Genomic DNA, 22,487 nt, shown 5'->3' on the forward strand with positions numbered 1-22,487 from the left:
ATGTACTTAGGGCAAGAGTGAGGCTTTAGGTCTTTCAGAAGTTACTTCGTCTAATATAACCAGAGTCACAAATGGTTTACTTCAACCCTCACCCCATTTTTATGATAGGATGAAACATGCAAGCACAGCTACAAAACAAATTGCTCTATTTTACATGCCATGTGCTAGCATCCTAGCACAGCAATTGCAATAACATTTTACTGAGCCCACAATTCATGGCATAACGTAACCATCTAATCACTCTATTACTTGGGAGTGGGGCATCGGAAAAAAAAGGAATCATGACAGTGGGAATAAACCTCTCAGCTTTTCCTATAAATTGCAGGGTCGGGAAGAATGAAGCATGGCCTTGGATATGGCCATTCTCATGGGTGTGAGTAACCTTTGTCAATCGCAAGCAACTTCTTCATATGCATACTTTTTCATATGCCATTAATTTCAGATAAGGATGCTACATCAGCCCAAGGTCCATACAAGACCACATTAAGACTGCACGTTCTCACAAGAAAGAGGGTCTTCAAAGTAAACTACATATTGGCGTGGTAATAAATGCCATCTGCCTCTTTACATTTGCAAAAACGTACTCCCAAAACGTGTCTATTTGGGCTCGCATATGGGACCTGGCCAGTCTTCTGACTATCCAAGCCACTGCTCTGCAGATCTGTCTCCATCTGCTCCTACTGCATGGCGTATGCTCATCTTAACTTGAGAGTATTGGCTCTGCAACCGCTCAAAGGCCGTCACATCAAGCTTCCCAGTAGCAGTCTTGCCCTGCTTTCGTCTGACTTGCTGTTCTCTCACTGAGCCCCACAATTTCTCAATTGCATCCCTCTGTTGAGTTGTAAACTTAGATATATTATCAAATGCATGCTTTACCAAAATATCTATTATGGTTTGAGCCCTGCAACATGTAAATGCAAAGATCCGAGGAATTCATTCCCCATGAGTCACATTACAAAGACATGATTACCATAAGTCCTCTTCACATGAAAAAACAACATTGACTTGTTACTATAATAAACCAATCGAGTTCTCACCATTGAAGACGATAACGCCCAGCAGCAATCTGAAGGCACGCCATCAAAGCTTCCCTGCGCTCTTGCAATAATCGGCCTTCATCTTCTTGAGCCTTCTTGGTAGCAGCTGCCTCCTGTTTCTTTCGTTTAGACCTCTCTTCCTTTCTTGACAGTTTTGGCAGTAGTGCATTTAGACCAAAAGGATCATTATCCAACTCATTTGCCGGGTTATCAATGTTTGCAGCTTGAATGAGATCTTCCTCTGATGGCTTTAGGTTGGATGATTGTGAGTGACTTGTGCTAACAGCTTCAAAGTCATCCTCAGCTGCAGTTGCCTCTGGAAGTAAATTAATATCTTGCCTTACCCTACTTGCAGCTTTGGAAAACTAGAAAGCAAATATATACCTCGTGTCAAAACTCAATCTGAATCGCAATCTCTCTCTCTCTCTCTCTCTCTCTCTCTCTCTCTCTCTCTCTCTCTGCCCCCAGTGGCTTGTATGAGTAACTCTGATATTGTACTTTGTCTCATAGGCCGCAAGGCGTCCCAAAGACAGTAATACATCTCTCTCTCTCTCTCTCTCTCTCTCTCTCTCTCTCTCTCTCTCTCGCGCCCACGCACACACATATGTTTGAAACTTCAGCTAATTCGATTGAGAATAGCACAGAAAGACAAAGCAAAGTTACCAAGGGTATTCAATTCTAGAAAGGAGGGAGAGACCTTAAGATTACACTAACATGAACCAGTCTTTGGCTTTCTTACTCCTGAACAGTAATACCTAAAACGCCGAATATTTCAGACTCTATATTACCATTTCTAAAGCAGGGGCAGTAATGATAATTCTGCTCCTAAGGCCAGAAGCTAGGGAGATCCTGTGTTTATTTAGGAAAATTAAAAAGCACCTTTCTGATACATTGAATCTCTATAAACTCTAGATTCTGATTTACTGAGGTTTCCCCTTCAGAATCATACCCTCCGCATGTCCTTAACAATGCCCATCGGAGACTTTGCAACCATCGATGTTCAAAATGAGGTGGTTGGAGTATATTCCACCCCAAAAGGTTAATAGACATAGTAGTAAAGATTAACTACCCTTCAACTTAAGCTCTTTGGAAATGACATGGCCAACTCAAGTTAAAAGTGGGTATATTAAAATAGATAAAATATAGTTTGTAGTCATTCTCTCTATTGTGCCATGAAAAAAAACTTCTTAAGAAGGCTTACCTCCAGCTCGATTGGCACTTTATGTATTAGCAGAATGGATTTTGTGATAAACAGCTAGAATTTGAAATAATAGCAGCATACAAATACTTATTTAACTACCAAAAACCCAAACGAGCAGGAGGAACATGGAATAGAGAAGAGATCTCCCAATCTCTCATTTAAACATAGGGAAAAGATCCCTTTCGGTTGATAAAAACCTACTATATTTGAAGAACATTTTCCTGAGAGGTTTTGTGATGTGCTTGAAACAATGTTCACAAGCCTTTGCCAATGAATAGCATCTTCATAGTGAGCTTCCAACATTGGATGGTTCCAAGTGCCACTACAGCAGGCATTTGAGATGTCAAATCGGGGTGTTTTGCACTATTACTTGGGCATAGAGTTTGAGCAGTCAGATGGAGGCATACTGTTGCTTTCAGTCCAGGTACATATAGAAGCTGGTGAATAAGTTTGGTTTTCAGGACTGCAAGCTAATTTCTACTCCAGTGGATCCTGGGCAAAAGCGGAGTCTTTATGATGCAGGAGAGCCCTATGATATGTGTATGTACAGCCAGGCAGTTGGCTGTCTTATTTATCTGTGCAACACGAGACCAGAAATTCAGTTTGTTGTTTCCCACAGCAGCAAGCTTATGCACAGTCCTGGTCGTAAGCATTGGCAGCAGTTAAGCATATTTTGTGTTACCTACAAGGTACACAGAATCTTCGATTGTTTTATCCAAGGGGCGCTTGCAGCTATATGCTTTCATTGATTCAGACTGGTCAGGTATATCCAACAGTCCACCAGTGGAAAATTTGCATGTCATGCATATCTATTTAAGTAAAAGGCAACCCACTCTTGCAACTTTTACCTATGAGGCCCAGTACAAGGCAGCCTTCATTGCAATGGTAGACTATATATGGTTGGAGGTTACTTAGATCTTAAAAGACACCCACTACTATTCTCACTGACAGCCAGAGTGCTATGGCTGTGGCTAGGAATCCAGTTTTTCATGTCCATACCTAGCACATTGAGATCCACTATCATATGTCACAAGAAGCTTCATGCAGGGGAGATCACAACAACCTTACTGCTCTACACACGACAATGTTGCTGATCTGTTTGCCAAGGCACTACCCAGACAAAAGTTTGAAGCTTTCCGCAAAGCTTTAGGCTTATTTCCTTTTGGTGATTGATCCATTTCTCTGTACATATTCACACTTGTAGGATCAAATAAGAGAGAGAGTGCAGATAGCAAAGTGTCGCACAAGTCTTAGCCGTCTGGGTACTTGTACCTTGTACTTCTCTTTTTCCAATGATCCATAGCCGTCACGTCAAACTTGGATCCTACAACACTACCACTACGAGGCGAATTTGTTAGATTATGAGTAGCATGGTATGAACACTCCAGTTAGGAGGCTTTTCTCTCTACGGCTAGGATTAGGGTTAGTTTCCTTTGTAGATAATATCTCCTCGTATTGGCTATTCTTTGTAGCACAACTCTTGCATTCTCAATGCAACACATTTTGGTATTCTCTCATCCCCAAACCCAACACTCAAGTATGATTCATATAGTCCATAGGGTATGACAGGTCGTATGGTCCCTTGCTAGCGATCGGACAACCAATATAACAATGCATCCACAAACACATGCAAGAGATCGTCATTAAACAAGAGTCGGGACGGCCGAATCCAAGGTTAAGTTCAAAGTTACATCAGCCTTCAAGATGAGCTGTCAAAATAAGTAGTTACCATCTACCACAGTCAAGTACATGCTACAAAAAGCAGTCACAATTAATACATGCAATCAATATATGCCACAAAATCATATAGTGTCTTAGGAAATCTATGCAGGACCCAGCATCTCCGAAAAGAGCTCACCCGAGACTCTAATACCGTGTTGATTATGGAAAAGGAGAGAGAAGGGGGGAGGAGAGGAGTGCATACAAGAATACTAACTGTACACTAGGTTGCAAATGAAAGGAAAATGGGGTTTATATAACATGAGTGGATAAGTGTTGCCCCCATCATTCCCTTAGGACTGCACTAAGTAGGGAAATTTACTAAATATTCTAACAGATACGTGCATAGACTTGGAAACTATGATTGTATAGCTGTAATCTAAAAGACCAGCCCTGTGCTAAGATTTAGTGCAGACCACGACATCATGTCAAAACGTCATAACCCAATATGCAAATGCTTATTACTGATGAGGGATGAAGTATGGCTCATGGATTATGGGGGAATCTTTGTGAGAAATCATATCCAATTATGCCTATCTTGTAATCTGAGTAAAGGAATATCATGTGATCTAAGATGACATGAGGCATTATTTATGGAGGAGACAGAAATAAAATTGTGTCCTATTTCTGACACCTTTTTAGGATTTTTCAAAAATTGAACATGTTTGGAGGCAAATTATGGTCCCCAAACACCCTTCTTTCAGCATCAATAATGATAAATTACAGGACTCTGCAAACCTTGAGTCTTGCCTCCAATACCTTACTTATGTGAGCTTATCAAAATGCCCAAACAAAACTAAGATAGCTATATTTATTTTCTGCTCCTCTAGATCATGGCTATAATTCTCCAGTAAAGAGAACTACACCCATTGTACAGTTACGCAAATAACCACCTCCTACTCAATTACGAAACTAATTGAATGCCAGCATCGGTTTCTTATACGCACCACAAAGGTGTCATCCGTGAAGAAGTCATTTGCTACTTGAGCCCATAGCATCCAAACCCACAACTGTGCTTGCTGAGGTGAGCTGAAACACTTCATGCAATTAAAATCTATTAGTAACTGCTCCATGCTTATGGAAATTAAGGTAAAAATCATCCCCGCTAGAGAAAAAATATATAAAAGTGATACAAGGGTTTTTTCTTTCAAAGAGCTTCCAAGGTAAGTTTAGTTACATCAAGGTGCTCAGATACTGCAGAAAAAAGCTCGTGATAGTCTTGTCTCAATGATGTTTCAGTTGCCAAAGCTGGTGAGATCATGGAAGCCCTAAGAATCTGGAAGAAAAAATCAGCTGTCTCTCTTGTAACGCTCCCTGATTGCAGCAATTGCACAGCCAGCTTTGAAGCTTTGCTAAACTTTGCTGAATTTCCAATGTGAGCAGCAATCTTTTGCATTGCCCCCTCAATCTGCTGTGAGCTTGCCTCCACTGTGGTTTTGAAGCGTACCCTTTTTACACCTGTAAGGAGCATTAAATTTTCAATTTCAAGCCTATGATGCAAATAAGATAGGACAGATACACAACTGTTACACTGCAACATCTTCAAAGAGACGCCTATTGGCACTTACATCCAACCAAAGAAGTTCATGACAACAGTTTTATTGTCATTCAAATGATTTCTAAAACAAAACCATCTGTACAAAAATTTATAAAAGGAAGATGTTACACTAAAAGCTCTTGGGGCACTTATGTCCAAAAGAATCCAATAGAACCAAATCCATATACATCTAGATGAATCCAGGAACATGCCCGAACTCATCCTCTAAAAACACAACACACAGTGCGACTCATAAGGTTGAAAACCATAAACTCTATCACGCATAGCAGGGACTACCTACTATGACATCCCCACCGACGTCACCAGTGCCAACAGTGGGAATCAAAAAGTAGTTCACATTCTCTTCATTCAAGCTACAACTACTTGTGAAAACTATATGATTTCATTTTAGTCCCTCCCAAACAGTGTACTCTTTTTAAACCTGTGAGGATCATTAAATTTTCAATTTTCAATTTGGCCTATGATGCAACTAAGATAGGACAGATACACATCCGTTACACTGCAACATCTTCATATCCAAAAGTCTTTAAGCCAAAGAAATTCATAACAACAATTGTTGGAATATTACGTCGCCTCCCCACTTGTGAGCCCCCATATGAGGAGAACATGGAAAGGATGGAATAAAGGAGGTTTATTTAGGGCTGCCATGCGGAAAGTAGATTAGCTACCACGTGGGTAGCACTGTTGGAAGTACAGGGACAATGCCCCACCTTTACGCCCCCAATGAGGAGAGCTCAGGGGTTTGATCCCTCAGCCTGAGTGCGGGTAGATGTATCAATAGGACGATGGATGAGGCTGCAATGTGGGCAGCAACATGGATGCCACATGGACAGCAGACAGACATCCTTTTTAGTGTTGGTTTGGGGGTGGGGTCACCCTGCTCAGCAGATTGGGCTGAGAGTAAACCCAGTATGTGGGCTGATTGTGGGGCTGTGTGCAGTCCATCCAATGGCCCATGGACAGGGTCAAAGGGCTGCAGCAGAACAGCACACAGATCTGGTAAGCAAGAACTGGTACAAATAAATCACCTATAAAACGCCTAACTTGGCTAAGCTTATGTATAATGATAGGGCTGTTAGAGATCAGCATCTCCTAATGTCACCTAGAGAGAGAGGGCCTTGCTTGTGGGTGTGCCCGCCCAGTAAGAGGCTAGGGTAGGTTGAGAGAGGGCCTGTGTTGTGAGTGTGCTTGCCCCCGTGAGGGTAGTCTAGGGTAGGGCTGACAGTACGGTTGCGTGGCAATCCTAGGCCTCTTGCTGTGACTCAAGGCAGCCTATGAGGAGGCGCATCTACCTGGCTGCCTGGGGGGGGCTTGTGTGACCACCTGTGTGTGATGCAGCCCCACCCTCATGACCCTTTTATGGGCAGAGGTGGTCAGACCTGCTGGTCGGCCACCTGGCTCTGTTTGGTCGGGTGCATGAGCAGGAGGGGCACCCCTTTTATGGCTGGGTGCAGCCCCCTTGGAGGGCATACTGCAGGAGGCCTAGTTGGCCCTGTTTTGGGGAGCAGTAGGGCTGGTACCAGCCCCTCTTATAGGGCTGTGGGCAGCCCTAGGGGTGGGTTGGCCCACCTGGCCTGGTCGGCCCTATACAGCAGTGGGGTCGGCCCCTGTGAGCAGCTGGTCGTTGCCCTAGCAGGCTGGCCGACTAGGGGAGGCTGATCCTAGATATGTGCCTCCCCCCTCCCCTCATTTTCTATCACTTGGAGCAGGTGTGTGGAGCAGGACTTCCACACTTAGGGTGCAGCAGTTGAGCACCTCTTGTACCGCTCTTGTGCATCTATATAGTAGAGGCTTTCCCTTGCAGTTCTGGGGGTTTTCCCCTGAGATCCTCTTGCAGTTTTCTCTGTTTTCCTCTCTCCCTCTCAGTGTGGTGTGTATGTGAGTCATGCTCTATCTCTTTTCCTGTTCATGTCGGCTGCACTTCTCACATGGTATTAGAGCCTTGGTTGGCTTGAGACACGAGGAGCGGAGGGAGTGTTGTGCCAGCACACAGAGAGGAGGTTTAGGGTGCTGTTCGGAGGTGTCTTTGAGGAGCGTGTGTGAGGAGTGGACTGTTTGGGTGTCCATCAAAGGGTGACTTTGAAGGGTGTTTTCAGATCAGAGAGGAGGTGTTACTGAGGGACAGATAACGAGGTGTGAAGGTACATTGGGCTGTCAGCCCCTTCATCCTCTTCTCCTGGCCTCTCCTTTCTTCAAATTTATGTTTCCTTCTATCCCATCCACCTTCTCTTTCAGTTCAGCTTCCTCCTCACTCCGACATGGCGACTTTGTCCAAGATGGTTGAGAACAAGACAAAATGAGATGGCTGAGAACAAGACAAAATTCCAGGGTTTCCCACGTTTCCGGTTGACCGACAGTTGGATGGGCTCAATTACGGCGTCTCGTGGGTGATGATGGAGTCTTTGTTACAGTCATCTGATCCTTGTGGTCTGACCAGATCCCCTTGCACAAGACCTTGGCATCCTAGCACAGAAGGAGGCCAAGACTCTGCCTCAACTTTGGGACGATTAATCTCCCTCTCAGTGGGTGTGTGTGTGTGAGGCATGCTCTCTCTCTCTTTCTGTTCATTTCCGCTGCACTTATCACAAGGGCAGGTATTAAGACGTTGCATGAACTCAAAACTCATACATGAAAAGGTAAAAGTTTGCTAAAAAGATAGCACAATTAGTGCCCATAGGGATTCCTATAATTTGTTGAAACAAAGAATCACAATTAGTGCCCATAGGGATTACTATAATTTGTTGAAACAAGAATCACCTATTGTGATATGCAGATTACCTCAAAGCAATCTTTCCAAGAGCAAACATCTTCAACACTTAACGACTTTTGTGTATCTATTCTTTTTAGAATCAATGTCATGATCTTTATTATTTAGCCACACAAAGTCAAAAAACATAAAGCTGTTTCCTCAACTTGTATCAAGGCCTGCGCAATCATGTCAACCAGGTGATTCGTGAGGATCTCTTACAACTACACACATTCCAGACCTAGTTGGCACCGAGCGAACTCCCAGTGAAGCTTAGCTTCTACAGAGATCACTGCTTACATATCACAGATGAGGGTTTCATTGATCTACCAGGGTACACGCGGATCCACTTACCCCACTCATTGAGGATCTCTATTGAGCAGTTCCGGGTCTCTTCACATAGACTTCGTATAGAGAGCGGCAGGTGAAACCGGCCTCTAATCACTCACAGGGTAGTGGAACTAAACATTTAATCACTTCAGCACTTATTTACAGCTCACAAAGCATATATCACAACCATTAACCATTGCATGATCACCATTTGGCATTTACCCATTTGTTCACAAACAAAACCACTGAAAAAGGGATGGAGGCTAGAATGCCCCTGCTCAACAGACATAGACAAGTGCACCTGATTGGCCCCAAACACCGTGGCGCCCCTTTCGGTATTTCTTTATATTTCACAGTGAAATGATTACAAGTTGCATCTGGGAGACCTTCCCTGCAACTGAGCACGCAGCCCCAATTCACTAAGCCTTCGCAAGGCTTTCAAGCATAGAACACCATCACATAAGTACACTTAACCCATAGGCTCAACCCAAAGGCATTCTCTTTTCCGAGTGCAATTCCATTGGCTGTCCAGATGCAATCACACTGCACCCCAGCTGCACTCTCTTTGAGTGGTTTCCAGATGGCATCAAAGCTTTTCAAAGCTCCAAAATAAAATCAGCAAAGTACCCAACCAAAGAATGACTCATGTAGCACTGCCTGGGCACCTGTGAGCCAAGAAAGAGGCGGCACACGAGGCCAACCAATAGCTTATGGCAAAAAGAAATTGCAGTAGCAAAATCACAACTCACCAAGCCCTGAAGCCTCGAACCAAGTCCTCAATCGCCAAGAGGACATAGTAGCCAATGCCCAATTGCATTCTCAGCCAAAGAGGAGTGCAAAGGCATGAAGAAAGAGCATTTACAAGAGCCGATTAGCAAGAATTCCATTGAAAAATGCGAAAAGAAGCACTTCTGTCGCGAAGAAGTGGGAGTTCTTGGGCTCAAAAAAAGCGTGCTTCAGAGAGGAATGCATTGAGAAGGTTTTGGAGAAGTTTCATCGCCGGAAAGTCCTCCAAAATTGAGAAAAACCAGTCAACCAGCGCGTCGGACCACTCGAAATTCAACAGAAAGCTGTAGCTTTGCAAGAGAAGAGGCCCAGGAGGCGGTAGAAGAAAAAAGGTCCAAAAAAAGCCACTTTTGCAAATTCGATCAACAAAAGAAGTGCTCAGCTCTGCCCGTTCTACCAAACGCACGGAGGGAAAAGCATATCACTACGAAGGGGAGGCAGAGGGGAAGCCATCGGGCCAAACGGAAGTCGAGGAATCCAAACGGGTGAGGAGTTATGAAGAAAAACGGAATTCAGCTGAAGGAGGCTGAAAAACCAGTCCAAAATCTCAACAAAGGGAGAAGATGAGAGAGAAAACCACACATGTGAAGTTTAGAAGGCCCAGGAAGGTCCAGGAATGGCAAAGGAGCATGTAGAAGGCACTAGAGCCACCTGGAACTCTAGGGGGGCCACTGAAGGTACATGGCCCTCTAGGGGGCCCATTAAAAATGCCACATCATTATTTCCCAACAACCACCCTTTTAATTCCTTGGAAAGCCTTTGGGCCTAGGGATTAATTACGCTTATGTGCTAGACACCATGCCGCGTTTAATCACACATTATGAAGCCCATGCTTGGACTTTTAAAACCAAAGTTGTCACAGTCTTGTAGTACATTAAAGTACTTAGAATTTCACGCCCCCGTGACATACCCCTCTCTTGAAACAACAAACCACAGTTTGCTGCCCCAAAACACAGGAGCGAGCATGAAATATAGCATAAAAGAGTATACAAGAAAGCCGCAGCTATAGTATACAGAGACAGTGAAAATATGGCTAGGAGAGGCATGCATCCATCCATATATACTGCTCAAAATCTATGTGATCCTCGGCGATCAATAGTCAAGATGCATCAATATCATGAAGTCTCACAGCAGAAATATTGGCAGCTCAGTATCTCGGATGAAACATACAGTGTCATCAAGCGACCTCATGAAATCATAGTGAGCCCGTCTGTACTGAGGGAGTGGAGGTGCTACCCCCCTCTCGAACATTATGTATCTTCCAATGCGGAGGCAACTTCAGCCTGTAAGCTACCTCGTTTATCTTTTCAGAAACCTGGAAAGGACCATAGTAACGCATGTTCAGCTTTGTGTACAACCTTTCCTTGCCTTTCTTATTTTTCAGCCTTGCCTTCTGAAAACGCAGCAAAACCCAATCACCTTCTGTGAATACCAATTCCCTGCGGTGCTTATCTGCTGCTCTTTTCTGCTTGTCTTGACTTCTTTGCAAGGCATATTTGATCTTCTTGTAAGCCTCTTCAAGGCTTTCCACAAAACGATCAGCTTCGAAGATTTTCTCTTTTGTATGCAAAATGGGAGGTATCTTCCTGGCGCCTGCCACTATTTCAAAAGGTGCTTTACCTGTGGATGTGTGCACCGTATTATTGTAAGCATATTCCAACAAAGGCAAATAATGCTCCCATTTGCTTTTGTGGTCTGAGACATAGCATTTAAACATATCCAAGATGGTAGAGTTTTCCTGCTCCGATTGTCCATCAGACTGAGGGTGAAAAGATGACGAAAAATTCAGCGTAGTGCCCATATTTTCAAACAGTCCTCTCCAAAAGAGGCTGGTCATCCTCGGATCTCTATCACTGATTATGGATTCAGGCATCCCATGATACTTGAAGACATGCTGCAAAAACAATTTGGCCATTTGATCTGCTGTAATTTTCTTTCTTCCTGGCACAAAGTGAGCTTGTTTGCTAAACCTGCAAATTATTGTCCACAATCCATCATGTCCAGTAGGAGTACGTGGAAGATCAAACACAAAATCCATAGCTATGCTTTGCCATGGTCTATCCGGAATTGGCAAAGGGTGTAACAACCCAGGTGCCTTCCGCCTGTCAAACTTTACTTTCTGACAAACCATGCATGTTCTCACATATTCTTCCACATCTTTCCTCAAAGATGGCCAATAAAAGTATTGCTCCACTGCTGTAATTGTTGCTGTAATTCCCCTATGTCCTGCATATGGAGGAGCATGACTTTCCATTATGACTTTCTGTCGCATCTGATCAGTGACACAGAGTCGTCCATGCATCAAAATGAAACCCTCTTTCAACATATAGTGATCATGCCTCTGACCATCAGAAAGCTGATCATAAATAGTTGAAAAATCAGCATCATTAACATACTGATCTTTCATCACATCTAACACATTGTTGTAAGCAATGCTCACTGCTGAAACACCGGGTTTCTTGGAGACTGCTTCAGGCTGTGGTTTCCTAGAAAGTGCATCAGCCACGACATTTTTGTTACCCGGCACATGTACAATTTGAAAATGAAACATTGAGAGGAAGTTAGCCCATCTCATGTGCTTTTCAGATAATTTTCTCTGCGTGAGAAAATATCTAAGTGACTGATGATCTGTCTGCACATAAAAATCAGCTCCAAGAAGGTAATGTTTCCATGTGGTCAAAGCATGTATCACTGCTAACATTTCCTTCTCGTATGTCTGCAAGTACAATTCAGCATCTTTGAGAACTCTACTCTCATATGCAACCACTCTGTCATCCTGCATCAAAGTGCCTCCTATGCTGTTTCCACATGCATCACAAGTTACAGCAAAGGGTTTTGCAAGATCTGGCAAGATAATAACGGGTTCAGAACACAACTTTTGCTTCAGCTCTTCAAAAGCTGCATTTTCCTTTGGTCCCCACTGAAACGGTACAGCTTTCTTTTGTAAAGGGAGAAGCAATTTCTGCAAAGTACTTTATAAACCTCCGATAGTATGAACACAACCCAAGAAAGCTTCTGACTTCATGCAGATTTTTCAAAATTGGCCAACTCCTTATGGCCTCAACTTTTGCAGGATCCATCTTGACTCCATCCTTTGACACTATATGACCGAGAAAATGAATCTCATGCATAAAGAACTCACTTTTCTTGGTGTTTATTAATAGCTTGTGTCTTTTCAACTCTTGAAACACAATAGTGAGATGTTTCCTGTGCTCCTGCTCATTTTTAGAGAACACAATGATGTCATCGAAGAAAGTGCCCACAAACTTTCTGTGTGCTCTAAAAATTCTGTCCATCATTCTATTGAAAGTGGCAGGTGCATTAGTCAAACCAAAAGGCATCACAAGGAACTCATATAAGCCAAATGAAGTGCGGAAGGCAGTCTTGTAGACATCTTCATGCCGTATCCTTATCTGATGGTATCCACTTTTAAGGTCAATACGACTGAACATTGAGGAACCTTCCAACCGATCCAATATATCATCAATGCGTGGAATTGGAAAACAATTCTTAATTGTGACTTTATTCAAAGCCCTATAATCAATACACATTCTCCAACTGCCATCCTTCTTTTGCACAAGCAACACAGGGAAGCAGTAAGGAGAATTACTTGGCTGTATTAATTCCTTTTCCAAGAGTTCCTTCACTTGTGACATTATCTCTTCCTGTTGTGCCTTACTGACACGATAGGGAGGTATATTAGGCGGTGAGCTTCCTAGAATTATATCAATTTGATGATCCTCGGGCCTCTTGGGAGGTAATTCTTGAGGAAGTGCATCTGAGAAACAATCCTGAAAATCTGAAATAAAAGCAGCCCTTTCTCTATCTAAAGCAGAAAGAGTAGAGCCTTCCTGAACTGGTTGGCTGTCCTCTTTGACAAAAATCAAGTACGCTGAAATATGACGATTTATTACATTGGAAATACAAGAAGGTGAAACTACAGGGATGGACTCCCCTTTCAACTTTACATCAAGTACATGATTTTTGCCTCTATGAGTTATAGAAATCTTCTTGTTTCTCATCTGCACATCAGCCCCCACCCTGTACATCCAAGGCATCCCAAGCAAAGCATCACACTCTGGCAAAGGCATAATGTAGAAGTCCTCTGCATCCTGATATCCCTGGATATGCATCCTCAACTTGCCAATGATAGGAGTGACAGGTGTGTTGAGTTCAAGGTTGGCCATATCACACATGCCGGATGGCCCCATTTCCTCAGGCTTGATGCCAAGCCTTCCTGCCATATCAGGAGTTATGAAATTTGCCTTTGCGCCAGAATCAAAGAAAAACAAACAATTCTGATTTTTTATTTTTCCCCATGCTCTGCACATCTCAGTCTTTTTCATTTCCTCTCCATCATGTGCATGTGGCAAACTCCCAATCACATCTGGAAGAAGTCTTGCGGAAGGTTTAGGCTTCTTGCCCTTCCGATCAGCCTGTTTATCACCTTTCTTATCATCATCTGACCTATCTCTTTTCTTGAATGGGCAATCATAAGAGCGGTGTCCCTCTCCTTTGCATATAAAACATTTGTTTTGCTCCATGAGTGACTTTTTCTCTTCATCAGATAACTTGGTACGGGGCTGTTTATTAGGCTGTCCACGCCTTTGACCAGCTTTGAATTGGGCTTTTCCTCCCTTTTGAAACGATCATTTGCCATAATTTTTATTTTCAGATTTGATGTCCTTATCCTAGTGTTTGGCAGCCCGTTTGTTGTCTTCTTTCTTGCTGTCCATAAAGCCCAAATTATTCTCCTGCATCCATGCATATGATATCCTTGCATTCTCAATTAATTGAGTCATAGAACCCACCTTGGTTTTGATGCAATAATCACGTAGCTCACTAGGCAATCCACAACAGTACCTCTCTATTTGCTCTTTCAAAGAAACATGCCTGTAAGAGCTCAATGGCAGCAAAACATCCCAAAACCTCTGGGTGTAATCATCAAGATTCTTGCAAAGTTTGTATGACAAGTCATGCCAGTGTGAAAGTACTTCAACTTCAAAAGTTGGAGTAAGCCAAGTAGAAGAGAACACTTGCTTAAATTCCAGCCAAGTAGCAGGTGCATCTCCATGAAGCATAAGGTTGGTGTACCACTTAAGTGCATTGCCTTTCAAAAATGTGGCGACCTTCCTCATCTTGGATGCTTCTGTAAACAAACCCCCAAGAAATGCAGCATCAAACTGTTAAAGGAATGTGAGGGCTTTGTACCTATCCTGTACTCCATTATATGTATCAAACTTGACATGAGAACCACCATCCTTAAATTCTTTATATACATTTGATATTGGCTGTCCCAAAGATGGCTGTATATTTGCAGCATTCCCTTTACTAGGGAGAGCCATGCTTGGCTGAACATTAGGCATGGGAGCATATGCTGTGGCTTGCATGCCTGGCTGCATTCCCACATTGTCATACATGGCTTGCTTTCTATGCCCAATTGGCGGTGAAATCAACATAGCATCAAAGATAGAATCTGTACCAAAATATTCAGGTTGCTGCCTCAAATATGGCTGAGGTGGTTGAGCCACATTTATGGACTGCGCATTATTATTTTGAGGAGTAGAAGTACCCAAACCAAAGCCTTGTGCTGGCTGCTCATACTGTTGCACTGGATGTACTTTTTGTACCTCTTTCTCAAGTGCTCTTTTGGGTGATTCCTCTCTCTTGGAAGTCACTTTCTGAGTCATTTTTGATGGATGTCCCTCATGGGAAACTGATGCATGAGTGTGCGGTCTGCCATGAGAAGCTGATGCATGTGTGTACTCACTCTTTCCGTGCTTGTGCTTTCTTGATTTCTTCTTCTTCTTGGCATTTGTTTGCACAATCTGAGCCAAATTTTGAGCCAGCTGAGTCAAAGCAGTCACTGCACTTGCAAGCTGTGCATTCAACATAGTAGCATCATCTGACTCACTGCTAGAACTAGTATCACCGTTGAGCTCAGTTGTAGCTTCATGTGTGGCCTGCTCAAAAGGCATTTGTTGTGCTCCCTGCAGCTGTACACTAGCTGGATCATTAAGGCTTTCCTGCCTTCTCCTTTGAGGAGTTGTGGAGCTCTCTTGCTCATGGGTACTCACCATGTTTATGGTTGTAATATTCAACTGTCAAAAAGTGCAGCAAAGATATCCTTCCACCAAACTACCGAGGCCCACCTCTTGAGAAAGAGTGTGTGGTGTCCAGGCAACGGAACCAATGAAACCGGCCTCTAATCACTCAGAGGGCAGTGGAACTAAACCTTTAATCACTTCAGCACTTATTTACAGCTCACAAAGCATATATCACAACCATTAACCATTGCATGATCACCATTTGGCATTTACCCATTTGTTCACAAACAAAACCACTGGAAAAGGGATGGAGGCTAGAATGCCCCTGCTCAACAGACATAGATAAGTGCACCCGATTGGCCCCAAACACCGTGGCGCCCCTTTCGGTATTTCTTTATATTTCACAGTGAAATGATTACAAGTTGCATCTGGGAGACCTTCCCTGCAACTGAGCACGCAGCCCCAATTCACTAAGCCTTCGCAAGGCTTTCAAGCATAGAACACCATCACATAAGTGCACTTAACCCATAGGCTCAACCCAAAGGCATTCTCTTTTCCGAGTGCAATTCCATTGGCTATCCAGATGCAATCACACTGCACCCCAGCTGCACTCTCTTTGAGTGGTTTCCAGATGGCATTCACAAAGATTTTCAAGGCCAAAGAGGAGTGCAAAGGCATGAAGAAAGAGCATTTACAAGAGCCGACCAGCAAGAATTCCACTGAAAAATGCGAAAAGAAGCACTTCTGTCGCGAAGAAGTGGGAGTTCTTGGGCTCAAAAAAAGCGTGCTTCAGAGAGGAATGCATTGAGAAGGTTTTGGAGAAGTTTCATCGCCGGAAAGTCCTCCAAAACTGAGAAAAACCAGTCAACCAGCGCGTCGGACCACTCGAAATTCAACAGAAAGCTGTAGCTTTGCAAGAGGAGAGGCCCAGGAGGCGGTAGAAGAAAAAAGGTCCAGACAAAGCCACTTTTGCAAATTCGACCAGCAAAAGAAGTGCTCAGCTCTGCCCGTTCTACCAAACGCACGGAGGGAAAAGCATATCACTACGAAGGGGAGGCAGAGGGGAAGCCATCGGACCAAACAGAAGTCCAGGAATCCAAACGGGTGAGGAGTTATGAAGAAAAACGGAATTCAGCTGAAGGAGGCTGAAAAACCAGTCCAAAATCTCAACAAAGGGAGAAGATGAGAGAGAAAACCACACATGTGAAGTTTAGAAGGCCCAGGAAGGTCCAGGAATGGCAAAGGAGCATGTAGAAGGCACTAGAGCCACCTGGAACTCTAGGGGGGCCACTGAAGGTACATGGCCCTCTAGGGGGCCCATTAAAAATGCCACATCATTATTTCCCAACCACCACTCTTTTAATTCCTTGGAATGCCTTTGGGCCTAGGGATTAATTACGCTTATGTGCAAGACACCATGCCGCGTTTAATTACACATTATTAAGCCCATGCTTCGACTTTTAAAACCAAAGTTGTCACGGTCTTGTAGTACATTAAAGTACTTAGAATTTCACGCCCCCGTGACAGCAGGGCAGAGCATCTACCTAGGGAGAGGCGCTTATGCACATTATGCAATATGCAGGAGGTGACACAGGAGCACTTCATCTTCACGTGTCCCATCTATTATGAGATCCGCAGGCGTTTCTACGGCCTCTTCAGAGATGGTTATGGGACCCTGTCCTAATTCCTCTCCTATCCACATCAGAGATGCTTGGCAGGCTTCATTCATGAGGTAGTTAGGCACCGCGAGAGGATCCTTCGATCACAAAGACAGGAGCACACTTCTTTCTTGGCAGACCTCTCCCAGAGCTCTATCACGGAGTTCTTTCAACCAGATCTCCTGGACCCCCCCGAGACGAGACCTCGACATGATCTAGACTCAGAGCCAGTGACTCGATAGCTCAGACAGAGGGTAGACGCACAGATTACACTTGGGGATATCGCCTCCATGTTCACCATCAAAGCTCATCTAACAGGGGTTACTGTAGCCCTTGTTAGGCGTAGAGCTATGACCAAGAGACGTCACAGGACCGCACCCTTGAGTGCCCGACAGCACTCTATCGTCGATTTCCTGCTTGCAATGCCTCATCCACCTTTGATGTCCTAATGAGGATGATGATGATGATGTGATTGATTTGTAGTGCGATCACCGACATGACTATGTTGTACTTAGTACTTAGAACTATTATTCTGCATTATTTTTACATGATGCATTGGTGTGGATGCTTGTTTAGTAGCTCCACCCTGGCGGAATGTGTGGCAAGATACCATTTTTATTAAGAGATATGGCACATCTGGCACAAGGAGGTCATTGTGCAAGTTTTGTGGTGACACATTGACAGGATCTACCCCTCGTGTTCGAGCCCATTTCTTATGGGAGGAAGATCCGTGCCATGCCATTCCAGAGGATATCTTCTTGGCATATGAAGATACCTCTACCAAATTTGATGAGATTCGACACATCCTCCATCCTGTGGTCACAGATCAGATTCTTCAAGCAAAGGTGTCGATTGAGCAGCAGAAGTTGGGCCTTGAGGGAACCGCCACATCATCCCAATCAGGGTGTGGAGGGTTCAGGTATGTCTCTCTCACAGCAGGAGAGAGGCCCATCTACATCGACATCACGGGCACATGGGAGTGTCTCTACTGAGCCTCTAATTGGCATCACTCCATCGACATCCGTGTCAATTGGGCTGTCCACTATGCCATCAACTCCTCCACGGCCTCCTGCCAAGAGGACACGTGGTCCAACAGCTGTCACTCCAAGAGTTACTCCTATACACGCTGCTTGGGCACCATGCCTGAAGCAAGAGGCTGAAATTGCAGAGGAGCAGTTCTTCTATGCTTGCAATATTCCCTTCCATGTTGCAAGGACTCCTGCCTACAAGAAGTTTTACCATGCACTTGTAGCCGTTGGTAGAGCAAGAGTATCATCCCTTACACTTGCTAGTTCCGAGACTCTCCGCACCACACGTTTGAAGAAGCAACAGAAAGACATGAAGGCACTCAAGGAAGCCTGGAGTCGGTATGGATGCACCATTGTCTCCGCCGAATAGAGTGACACAAAGAGGAGACAGATGATTAATATTTTGGTCACTTGTTGTGTGGGCAACATCTTCTTGAGGGTGGTTGATGATGCACATGCCGGCTTGCACATCACCGGAGAGTGGATATGGGGTCACATTGAGGCAGCCATCAAGGAGGTTGGTGAAGACAATGTGCTGCAAGTCATCACCCACAATGGCTCCAACTGCAAGAGAATGGGAAGTCTCCTTGAGGAGAAGTATCCCAAGGTTGTATGGACTCCTTGTGCTTCACACTCCCTGGACTTGATGGAGAATATTGGAAAGCTGCCTTGGGTGTATGTTGTGGTCGAAAAGGCGATGCAGTTAGTGACTTACATCACTCGTAAGCCACATGCACTGGCCCTATTTAGAAGGGAGTGCAAATGGGAGCTTGTGAGACCCTCCTGATGGAAATGGAGAGAGAGAGAGAGAGAGCAAGAAGCAAGAAGCAAGAGAGTGTAAGTTGAACGTCGAATATGTAATAGAAGAGAGTGAAGCAATACAAAGGGGGAATAAGGTTTTGTCTAAGTGACAAACCTTATCCTTCACTAACCGTAGTTAGTGAGCTAACTGTGGTTAGAAGGGAAAACCTCTAAATGAGGAAAAAGTGCCCCTGACCCACTTATTGACTTTACATTGGTCACTGCCTAGAATTTGTCAATAATTCTAACACCCCCTTGCAGTGCCAATGTCATGTACAAGGAAATGATCAATCACCAAAAGGAGATAAGTTCAGGGCACTACGAAATGTCTCAAACTTCTCACGTGAAAGTGCTTTGGTGAAGATGTCTGCAACATTGTCATGTGTTGACACATAGATCATATTGATCTCTCCTGCATGCAACTTCTCTCTGACATTGTGATAGTGAAGCTCAATGTGCTTCGTGCGAGCATGAAACACAGGAAACTTTGCCACTGCTATAGCACTCTGACTATCAGTGAGGATTGGAGAAGGACCTTCCAATGAAAGATGAAGATCAGCAAGCAAACGACGCAGCCAAACACGTTCAGCTGTCGCTGTGAAAGCTGCCCTGTACTCAGCTTCACATGAGGAAGTAGCCACAGTAGATTGCTTCTTGCTCAGCCAAGAAATGCAAGCTTTTTCCAAAAAGAAACAATTACCACTTGTGGACTGCCTAGTGTCATAGTCTCCAACCCAATCTGAATCACTGTAAGCATGCATCTGCAAGTCATCCCCCCTAGGAAACATCAAGCCATAAGACTTTGTGCCTTGCAAGTAACGGAAGATGTGTTTTACAGCCAGCCAATGTGTTGTCTTTGGGCTGTGCATATACCTGCTCACCTGAGATACTGCAAACTGAATATCGGGCCGTGTATTGCACAAATATATAAGGCATCCAACCGCCTGACTGTAGAGTGTGGCATCTATAGATTCTCCTACATCATACATTGTAAGCCTCAGCCCTGGCTCCATGGGAGTAGCTATAGGCTTGCAATCTTGCATCCAGAATCTATCCAAGAGTTTTTTAACATACTTGGATTGAAACATAATGATACCACTTCTCTCTTGAATGAACTGGATCCCCAAATAATAATGTAACATGCCCAAATCTGACATGTCAAAAGTGGCTCTCAATTCAGCCTTGAAATCTCCAATTTTATCACCATTTGACCCTGTGAGCAGTAGATCATCTACATAAAGAATGATGACCAAGATTTCCCCCTCATCCTTCTTGATGTGGAGGGTGCTTTCAGTTGGACTATTGCTGAAACCCTTGCAAGACAGAAAGGCATCTATCTTTGCATACCAAGCACGGGGAGCCTATGTCAGCCCATATAAAGCTTTATTCAGCTTACATACCTTACGTGCATCATCTGATACCGCAAAGCCTGGAGGTGGTTTCACATACACCTCTTCCAACAAGTCTCCATTTAAAAATGCTGTTTTTATGTCCAACTGATGGACTTTCCAATCCAAATGTGCAGCCATGCCAATAACAGTTCTGATGGTTGTCATCCTGGATGTAGGAGCAAATGTCTCCTCATAATCAATGCCCTTTTTCTGAGCATATCCTTTGGCAACCAGCCTTGCTTTGTACTTGTCAATGGACCCATCGGGTTCCGTTTGACCTTGAAAACCCCGTTTGACCTTGAAAACCCATTTTCCCATGACATGCTTACCTAGTGGCAAATCCACAACAGCCCAAGTCTGATTTTTCTCTATGGACTGCGACTCATTGTGCATGGCTTGCATCCAATGCACATTATCCTTTGCTTCTTCAAAAGAGTCAGGCTCCTCTTCATCAAGAAGAGTCCCTGCATAAGCTGTCTCAACTGAAAGAGCCCCCCTGCGTGCCTTACTGCACTACAAGTCCTGCCAGTCAATGGAGCCTCAAGCCTACTCTCCCTAAGAGTCTGAAGCAACCAATTTGGGACTGTTTTGGCTGCGTGTATCTCTTGAATCTCTTGCGACAACTTCATCCACACTCTGAGGTGGTACTACATCAGCCAGTGGCTGAATCGGGGCATGTGGATCTGGAGGAGGTTGCTGTAAATTCTGAGTTTCAGCGTGGGAACCAAATGCGATAGGAAGCATCCCCTCAAACACATCATCTGAAGAAGCTGGAATCTGAAATTCAGCATGTGTATGTGCTGAATTTTCAAAGAATACAACATCTCTACTAACAAAAATCTTGTGTGTAGCAGGATTGTAGAGACGATAGCCTTTGCTTTGTGAACTATATCCCACAAAAATGCATTTGAGTGCCTTATCTGACAACTTGTGTCTAAGCATGTGTATGTGCTGAATTTTCAAAGAATACAACATCTCTACTAACAAAAATCTTGTGTGTAGCAGGATTGTAGAGACGATAGCCTTTGCTTTGTGAACTATATCCCACAAAAATGCATTTGAGTGCCTTATCTGACAACTTGTGTCTAAACTCCACAGGCACGTGGGCATATGCAATACAACCAAAAACTCTGAAATGGTCCACTGAAGGCTTTCTCCAATGCCATGTCTCATAGGGAGTGATTGTCTTCAAAGCCTTTGTAGGAGCCCGATTTAAAATATAGTTGGCACACATGAGGCCTTCAAGCCAAAACATGTGAGGCAACTTCTTACTTGTGAGCATGCATCTATCCATCTCCATTACAGTGCCATTCTTTCGCTCAGCTTTGCCATTCTATTGAGGTGTAAGCCTCACTGTAAGCTGATGTGTGATGCCTTTCTCCTTCAAAAATGTCTCAAATTCATAAGATATATACTCTTCTCCTCGATCTGTGCGAAGTGTTTGCACCTTGAGTCCTATCTCATTCTCAACCATAGCCACAAAGTGTTTGAAATGCATAAACACTTTTGATTTTGCCTTGAGACCATAGACCCAAGTGTAGTTGGTGAAGTCATCTATGAATGTAACAAAATAAAGATAAACCCCCAAAAGCACGTGTCCTCATGGGACCGCAGACATCACTGTGAATAAGCTGTAATTTCCGTGTAGCTTTCACTGCACCATCCTTCTTGAAGGGAAGTCTATGCATCTTGCCAAGGATGCAACCTTCACATGCATGTGGAGGAAGCGACTCCAAAGGAGGCAATGCATCAATGCCTTTGAAGTGTCATTTGGCATGCCATAACTCCGCATTCTGCATTGCAGCAGTGGGAGTGCTAACTGATAATTCAAGATCGGATCTTTTTTCATATAAATCAAGCTGAAAAAGACCCCGATACAAAGTGCCAAACAACATCAAAGCATAGTCATTCTCTTTGTCTCTGACTGCGCACTTGTCATCATCAAAAACAACCTGAAATCGTCCTCTATTGAGTAAGGACACTTAAAGCAAATTCTTCTTTATCCCTGGCACATAGAGAACATCTGAAATTCTGAAATCTGTGCCATCAGTGGATGTGAGAATAATGTCTCCCACTCCACACACTGAATAAGAAGAATTATTCGCACAAGTCACCTTCTTTAGGATGCAGAGATACAAGCAGACTCTTCTTGGAAGTGATGTGCTTTGAAGCACCACTGTCAAAA

The 22,487-nt window shown here is 43.9% G+C and overlaps 1 protein-coding gene across 1 annotated transcript in view; it reads right to left on the bottom strand.

The window, feature by feature from the left end:
• Positions 1–278: 278 nt before the first annotated feature.
• The window catches only part of LOC147897199 (nucleolar/coiled-body phosphoprotein), a 35,057-nt gene continuing 12,848 nt past the window's right edge, over positions 279–22,487 (bottom strand). Inside the window, exons 2-5 of the mRNA XM_087381476.1 lie at positions 5,135–5,415; positions 4,905–4,994; positions 1,038–1,402; positions 279–901 (exon numbers count right to left, since the gene is read on the bottom strand). Coding sequence (XP_087237602.1) covers positions 637–901; positions 1,038–1,402; positions 4,905–4,994; positions 5,135–5,415 — 1,001 coding nt within the window. The 3' untranslated portion in view covers positions 279–636. The remainder of the gene's footprint in view (positions 902–1,037; positions 1,403–4,904; positions 4,995–5,134; positions 5,416–22,487) is intronic.

This window comes from Dipteris shenzhenensis, chromosome 11, assembly GCF_047967505.1.
Source record: "Dipteris shenzhenensis isolate YYH24624 ecotype China chromosome 11, Dip_SZ_1.0, whole genome shotgun sequence".
NCBI lineage: Eukaryota > Viridiplantae > Streptophyta > Polypodiopsida > Gleicheniales > Dipteridaceae > Dipteris > Dipteris shenzhenensis.